Here is a 7,738-nt window from a genome sequence, read left to right as displayed (position 1 = left end):
TACTTGATTTGACTATTTATTTATTTAAGAAGTTAAGATGTTTCTTTTTATGTTTTATTTTACATGTTTTCTGTTTTCAAGTTAAAAAGGAAGGCTAGTTAGTGCTATTTGTTATTATACAAATAACAGTTGCAATTGAATATATGCATATTTTACATATCATATTTATTGGTTTGACTTATTTTACAGCAACATAATGGATAAGGCACTTAATTCGCAGACTGTTACAGATGACAGATTTGGAAACTGTTGGAAGCTGACCTAATTTCACCCAGTGTATAATTTCACACATCACAACATGTCATATGTCACATGAAAGTAGCAAAAATTCTAATACAGATTTCAGTATGATATAATTCAATGCGACTGGAATGTTGTGTGTTAATAATTCAAGTTTCAATCAAGTTTGTGACGTGAAATCATGTACATGTTGCTTCAAGGACTGACGATCCTGGCTCCAGCGGAGGGAGTAGTGATGTAGAAGGTTGGAGATCCACTGTATTGCTCCTGGAGAGACAAACACAGAGCCAGAGTTTCTCTTTACAAAAATAGAACTCTAACATGCTAGGTAGGACTTTGTAGTGAATAATTGATTTGTAATTGTCTGAAGGGAAATCTTGAATGGGAAATCCCTTATGGTGACTAATGATGGAGACTTCTGAACTTGTATAATAATAATAATAATAAAGTGTTCATTTGGGAGACCCTTTCATCACCTTTTCAGTCACCCTTTTCTTGATTTGCAGTCAAAAGCTCAAATCGCTGAGTTATATCCATCCCACCAAGCATCCTACAGTGGTGACAAGTGAGTCACTGAAGTCCCTGTCACCTCATTGGGTAGTAACCAGCCACCAATACTGTGGGAGTGGTGGTAAACAGCTGGTAGCTAAGATGTGATTACTTTGCGATAGGGCTAGTGAATACACACCGTTCCTCGACTCTAACCACAGAAACCCCGTTTGAACTTTGTCTGTTCTGTCTACATGCACCAATTGTACGGCGCTTTGTAAAGAAGTGTCTGCTAATTGGATAAACTGGATCAGGCTTGGACAGGAAGTGGAGGACCCAGCCAGAGGAAGGGGATAAAGGAAGAGCATTTGGGTTTTGTTTCACAACCACAAACCATTCCTTTACGATGCTCATCCCTTCCGCTCACAAACTTCCCTCTTCACTCCTTCCCCCTTTTTCTAAAATTAGCCTCAACCCCCCCCCCCGTCTCCTACACAAAATTAGCTTGTCTGAGAAAGACGTGTCTTTAGACAATGAAGTAGGGTGCTTCTCTTTCTCATGTGGAATAACCTCTCTCTATACTAATGCCCGGAAAGGTCCGACAAAGTCCGCCACTACACTGATCGCGTGGATGTTTCGATTTTTCTGAATATTGTATTAGTGTATGTCAAAAATAACAAATAAAACACGTGCCAAAAAAAAGACACAGATCACGACAACTTGAGTCACTTTTAGTGTTGGTTTGTCAAGAGTTAAAGGACTTGGATGAACGCCAACGCTAAGTCTTATAAGTCTTGAGTGTGAGTAACTGTAAGTCCTAGCTGGTTGGTGTTGAGGCCTAATCAGACTGGGTTTCAGTTGTTTCCACGACCCCATCAGTTGCGGACGAGTCGGAGCGAACTGCAGTTCAGAACATCCGCGGGGTCAGGGGTCACCGACTCCACCCTGAACCCCTCGGCCAGCGACACTGTCAGCAGCTCCTCCACGAAGCTGCGCGTGTCTGTGACCTCACAGGGGCCTCGGCGCTCACTGATGACATCGCAGGGCCCTCCAGGGTGGGTCTGCGATGTTTCCGGGTCGGTGACGACGAGGCCTCGGTATCGCAGCTTGTTGTACTGATCCTGGGGCAGCTCCTCTGGCCTGGGGACCCACTCCAGCCTCACCCGGTTCTGCCTGGGCTCGGCCAACTGGGGGGCACTGAGACCCTGGGGAGTCCAGTAGGACAAGCGTCCGCAGAGCAGGAGCAGGAAGGCCCGCCAGGTGCAGAACAGCTCTGCAGTCAGAACCCGCACTGAGCACGTGCAAAGCTCATAGTTCTCGGGCCCGCGGCGCACATTGAAGTGGAGAACGCGCACCTGGAAGGAGACGCACACGCTGACCGTGAGCTGAGCTAGGCCAGAATCAAATACCTATCAGCCCTTCCTGGGTAAATAAAGGGTGACTCCAATCACATACAGTACTGTGCAAAAGCCTTAGACAAAACCAAAAAAAAGTAAAGCAAAAATGCTTCATGAAAGAATGAAATGGCCCGGCAAATATTTTCTCAATATTGCCCTTTTATACCCGCCGCACAAACACAGAAAACCAAGACATTGATATTTGACAACATTCATGTCAAACATCTTGGTTGGCTAATACATTTTGCAGAGTACTGTATATACACCCACTGACCAAACCATCCTCTGTACACACGCACACAATTGGTAGAAACCAGTCCCCCCCCCCCCCCACACACACACACACACGCACACACACACAGACACACACAGACACACACCTTACAGTCCACCTCCACCAGCAGCATGGCCCCCGGCGGGCCCCCTCCCTCGCAGAGCGGCCGGGCCTCCTCGTAGCGGCGCACCTCCTCCAGCAGGGGGCGGATCTGGTAGAAGTCCGCCTCCCTGCGGAGCAGCGCCAGCTCAGAGAATCCCCGCGGCAGGTCCAGCGAGCCGGAGCGCAGGAAGTTCAGAACGTACCGGAACAGTCTCCCGTCCCGGTCGATGAACACGTTCCCCTGCCGGTCGCGGAGCGAGGAGATCTGCCCGGTGAACATGGCCCCCAGCATGGACTCCCTGCAGCGGGTCAGGGTGTCCAGGGTGGTGCTGTACAGCTCCCCGCCCACGTTTAACGCCACCGGGTCCCGAAGGGACGGCCCGGTAACGGCGTCGTCGCGGTTACGGTCCTGGGAGTTGAGACTTAGCATTGTTCCCTCTTCTTAGACTGGTGACACGAGCTGTTGGTTTTGGTTTACGGGGTGGATCAGCTGATCTGGTCTTGGGATCCACCGGGTGATCCTGTGTTGGTCTGTGGCTCACCCCGGATCTCGACGTGTTCCTGCGGGGAAAATGGATCTTTCTGGAATGGAACTCTGAGAGTTGGAGTTCCAAAAGTTCTGCAGGTTCCCTTTGTGTTCTGGGGAAACTCTTTTCTTTTGTGGGGCGCTGAGGCAGAGCGGTAACCAGGGGATACAGGGTGGTTGAAAAAGAAAAAAAAAAGAAGACGAATTCTGTGTTTGTCTCGCTCGAAAACAAGTTCAGTCTATCTCAATAACAACTGTTTGTGAATAATTAAAAAGAGAGAGAGGGGGGGGGGGGGGTCATTTCCAGGTGTGCTGGACAGTGTAGCTCAAGTTGCTCTGGGGAGTGGAGTAGAAAATGTCTAGGACTGTGGTGGATGTCAGTGGCCTGGGTCTATTGTGTGAGCCAGCTGCTCGTGTTTCAGTGGACAGAGAGAGAGGGTCACTGTGACCAGACTTGAATGCTAATAAACAGACCCTTCTGGACCAGAGCTCTACAGAGCTCGCTTTTATTCGCAACTCGTACCCCCTGGTCGCAGACACGCATAACTCTTTCTCTCGCTCTTTCTCTCTCCTCTCTATTTCTCTGAAACTGTCCGGTCACACACAGGCTGACACTTCCTATTGAGGATACAGCAAAAGCTGTAAAAAAAAAAAAAAAAAAAAACATGATAAAAATAGCTGCTGAACCACTTTAAGTCACACTCTTTTGTTTACCCACAGTCAACTGCCAGAAGTCCACACCCTATTTCTTCTAAGGTACTGTGTGTGTGTGCTTGTCTGTATACATTCCTACCTGCATGGCTGCATGGCTGCTACGATGGTGCCGGCCTCTAGAAGTGTGTTTTTGCCTGGTGTGTGTGTGTGTGTCTGTTTACCTTCCCACCTGTATATGCTGCATGGTGTTGTCTAGTGTGTGTGTGTGTGTTTACGCTCCCACCTGTATATGCTGCATGGTGTTGTCTAGTGTGTGTGTGTGTGTGTGTGTTTACGCTCCCACCTGTATATGCTGCATGGTGTTGTCTATGGCGCTGGCCTCCAGCAGAGTGACAGTGCAGCCACCAAAGCCACCTCCAGTCATCCTGCTCCCAAACACCCCCTCCACCTGCATGGCTGCCCCCACCAGCTGGTCCAGCTCTGGGCAGCTCACCTCGTACAGGTCCCTACACACAGCGCACAGGGGACACACGCAGAACAGCAGCTCTCAACCAATGTTATTATCTTATTATTTGAATTGAAATGTCTATTTATGTTTATGTTTCAATTCCACATTCTTTGTTCGTTGAGGTTTCGTTTTCAAGCCATGTCTGTTTTCTAATTTAGTTTTTATTTTCATTGCAGTGTCTGTACTTATTAATAGATAAAAGGAAGCTACTGGGAAAATCTCCTTTAATAAATACGCAGGGTATTTAAAAAACTTTTTTTTGTGGGTTTCCCCCTTGATGCATGTCATGCTGTCATGTTCAGTTCTGTTGTGCTCAGAGGTTGTGTTCAGTACAGTTGTGTTCAGTACAGTTGTGTACTGCAGCGCTTAGCAGCGCTTAGCAGAGTTGTGTTGAGTAGCGTTCAGTGCAGTTGTGTTCAGTAGTGTTCCGTACCTCAGGGAGTTGTGACTCTCCACCATGAGTGTCCCAAACTCCCGGTAGGCCCCTCTCTTCAGGGCGTCGGCGGCCCGGGCGGTGCGCTCTATCTCCTCGATGACGTGACGCGCCCTGCGCCAGGAGACCTCGTCCAGGCGGGCTCTGGCGTCTGCAACAATGGGAGGAAAAATAAGAACGCCGACAAAAAGACACGGCACAGCCAAGATTGAAAATACACTTCCTCGTTTCGCGTCCTCTGTCTCTGGAGAATGCAACCCCACTGTCCACCCGGAAATCAACAAGATGGCGTGTCGCATCAACTTTATAACTTTAGAGTCATCTGTTCCCCTGTTCACCACTTCCTGCTTCGTGTTGACCTCTTCTCCTCATTCTATCCCTCGTCCACCTCCTCCTCTTCCTGTTCCACGTCCTCTACTCATTCTCTTCCTCCTCTCCTATCCTCACCTCTCCCTCCTTCCCCCCTCCCTTGATCCCTCGTTCGTTCTCACCCTCCAGATCCTTCCGCGTGGCGTCCCTGAGACTGGCCTTTCCCAAGATGGCGGCGGCCTGCTCACACTGCCGTCGTCTGTCCGGGTACTCGCTGCCCGTCAGGGAGTGCTTGACGTTCGAGTTGGTGATGAGGATGACCAGGGCGGGGTCAGCCAGGGGCAAAAGGGTCGCCTCTAGAGACCTGGGACGGAGACAGGAAGGGAGACAGCAAAACAACAGGAAGTTTGTGTCATCTGTTGCTGTGGAGTCAACGAGATAGGTAGTTCACAATGGGACAATGACGATAGCTCGAATGTTACCAGGCAGGGAATAAACTGTGAATAAGAAATAGTACATCTAAAAAGTACATAATGAAATACAATACTACTTCTTTCCAAGGATGTTTTTGATAAAGCATCTGCTAAATGAATTCAATGTAAGTGTAATACAATTCCATCTTTATTCTCCACAAATGTGGAAATGTACCTTTGGCTCCACAGGAAGGTTAAAACATATCCCAGCCAATCACATTCCATACAAAAACAAATAACACATGAGTAGTGATGCTTTCCGGTACAGCCGGCGTCCTGACAGGCCGCCTGGGCCCACCTGCAGTCTATGAGCAGAGCGTGACCCTCCTGTCCCAGGACAGACACAAACTGGTCCATGATGCCGCATGGGACGCCCGCATGGCTGTGTTCCGCCTGCTGGCATGCCACCGCCTTCGCCACCTGGTCCCCGTCGTCTGAGGAGGGGAGGAGGGAAGAGGAGGGGAGGAGGGAAGAGGGGGGGAGGAGGGAAGAGGGGGGAAGGAGGGAAGAGGAGAGGGAGGAGGGTAGAGGGGGGTGGAGGAGATGAGGGAAGAGGAGAGGGAGGAGGAGAGGAGGGAAGAGGAAGAGGGAGGAGGGAAGAGGAGAGGGAGGAGGAGAGGAGGGAAGAGGGGGGAGGAGAGAAGAGGAGAGGGAGGAGGGTAGAAGGGGGTGGAGGAGATGAGGGAAGAGGAGAGGGAGGAGGAGAGGAGGGAAGATGAGAGGGAGGAGGGAAGAGGAGAGGGAGGAGGACAGGAGGGAAGAGGGGGGAGGAGAGAGAGTGGGGAGGAGGGAAGAGGGGTGTGTGTTAAGCTTTAGGGTTGTGATTTAGGGTGATTATGTGCAGTCCTATGTCATAGTGACAGTGTGAAGCCTAGGGTGTGTTGGGGGCTCCCACCTGGACAGAGCTGCTGGAGGAAGGTGTAGACAGCCACCTCCAGAGAGGCAGAGCTGGACAAACCTCCACCCAGAGGAACACTGCTGGCTACCACTGCCCTGAAGCCTGGGAGACCTGGAGCTGGGTGGGGAGGGGGGGGAGTCAGAGGAGAGAATGAGAGAGAGGGGGAGAAAATAAGGAGGAAGAGAGTAAAGGGGGTAGTGAGATGGATGAATGTAATAAAAACAATGTTCCAGTTGGCAGCTTTTAACTTCTTTTTGTTACTGTAAAAATGGTGTCTTTTATATATAGCCTCACCACAGTACTTCTTTCTTTATGTATTTTACATCTATGTTTATTGTCTGCACCAACATCACCAGAGCAAATTCCTCGTATGTGAAAATGCGCTTGGCAATAAATCAGTTTCTGATTCTGATGATGACAGTCTGGTTTGATATTACAATTCTGCGCCATAAGAATTTAATATTTTTTATTTTTACCTCTGTAATGCTGCACAACTCCCTTCACATAGTTGGCCCAGCTGGGTTTCCCAGCAGACAAAACTTCCCCCGGTTTGGGGAGGTCAAAGGTCACCCTCCTGGGCTCCTCCACATCCTTCTCTGCCGTTACTATCGTGACGCTCTGGCCAGGAGTCCGACTGCCCACCACCACTGTCACCAGAGGCAGAGCCTGAGAGAGGGAGAGAAAGAGGGAGGAGAGATGGATGGATGAACGGAGGGAGAGGTGATTTGAGCAGTTTGTGTGTGCACATTTTGAATGATCTGGGCAAACTGAATTTAATTGGAAAAAATCCCAGTGTGTAAAATCTCAACATCATCAACTTCTCAAATGTTAAAACGACAACCAGTAATGCCTCGTCCGCGCCTTTCGTCTCACCATCGGCAAGACGAATCCTTGGTTGTAGTCAGTGTGTTCCCCTATCAGGTTAACCCTTCCAGGAGCGCACACAGCCACATCCGGACCATCTCCCCCGAAATTCTGCTCGAACACACTCCGAGCCTCCGCCACCAAGTCGGAAACACTCGGAACTATGCTGGCCATGGCGCAAGAGTGTTACGGAGCGTACAACATTCAAAACTGGAATTACCTTGTGTAATTTGGCGTCTCAGTATATAGCGTATAGTGGTAAAATATTGCTGTTACAGTATGACAAGTAAATGACAACGTTCAAGATTTACAATGTCAATATTTCATCTTTGAGAAAGTAGTCATAAGAATGTCATGTGTTTGTCGCAATGATCGGTAGTTGTCAGCTTATTCACTTCCTTATCCAACAATTTACGTGGTCAGCTTCAGAATAAAGGTCTTTCTAGTTTTTTTAATGCTTTTCAACAAAGTATCAAAATACATAGTGTCAAGTGTCATAAACGATACATTTCATACATTTACACATGTAAGTAATAGTTGCATGCCTTAAATACACTTAAAATTAAAGCAA

General features: G+C 48.7%; 2 protein-coding genes across 4 annotated transcripts; both read right to left on the bottom strand.

The window, feature by feature from the left end:
* Window positions 1-3: 3 nt before the first annotated feature.
* Window positions 4-7,540, bottom strand: galk1 (galactokinase 1). Of its 3 annotated transcripts, none has more exons than XM_084671069.1 (8): window positions 7,177-7,540; window positions 6,780-6,969; window positions 6,301-6,420; window positions 5,704-5,839; window positions 5,115-5,296; window positions 4,624-4,774; window positions 4,026-4,188; window positions 4-507 (listed from the first exon to the last, which is right to left on the bottom strand). In XM_084671069.1, the coding sequence occupies exons 1-8, from the start codon at window positions 7,339-7,341 to the stop codon at window positions 436-438; spliced, it is 1,179 nt and encodes a 392-aa protein (XP_084527195.1). In that variant the 5' UTR covers window positions 7,342-7,540; the 3' UTR covers window positions 4-435. The 3 variants fall into 3 exon arrangements, with proteins under 3 accessions (XP_084527195.1, XP_084527194.1, XP_084527196.1); XM_084671068.1 differs by lacking the exon at window positions 4-507 and adding an exon at window positions 2,879-3,063; XM_084671070.1 differs by lacking the exon at window positions 4-507 and adding an exon at window positions 3,070-3,667.
* On the bottom strand, window positions 1,445-2,932 carry LOC146260042 (BTB/POZ domain-containing protein KCTD21-like). The gene is made up of 2 exons (XM_084671071.1): window positions 2,507-2,932; window positions 1,445-2,084 (listed from the first exon to the last, which is right to left on the bottom strand). The coding sequence occupies exons 1-2, from the start codon at window positions 2,930-2,932 to the stop codon at window positions 1,605-1,607; spliced, it is 906 nt and encodes a 301-aa protein (XP_084527197.1). The 3' UTR covers window positions 1,445-1,604.
* Window positions 7,541-7,738: the final 198 nt, after the last annotated feature.

This window comes from Hypomesus nipponensis, chromosome 13 (genome assembly GCF_054491055.1).
Source record: "Hypomesus nipponensis isolate SF chromosome 13, ASM5449105v1, whole genome shotgun sequence".
Lineage (NCBI taxonomy): Eukaryota > Metazoa > Chordata > Actinopteri > Osmeriformes > Osmeridae > Hypomesus > Hypomesus nipponensis.
This window is presented reverse-complemented; position numbering and strand designations above follow the sequence as displayed.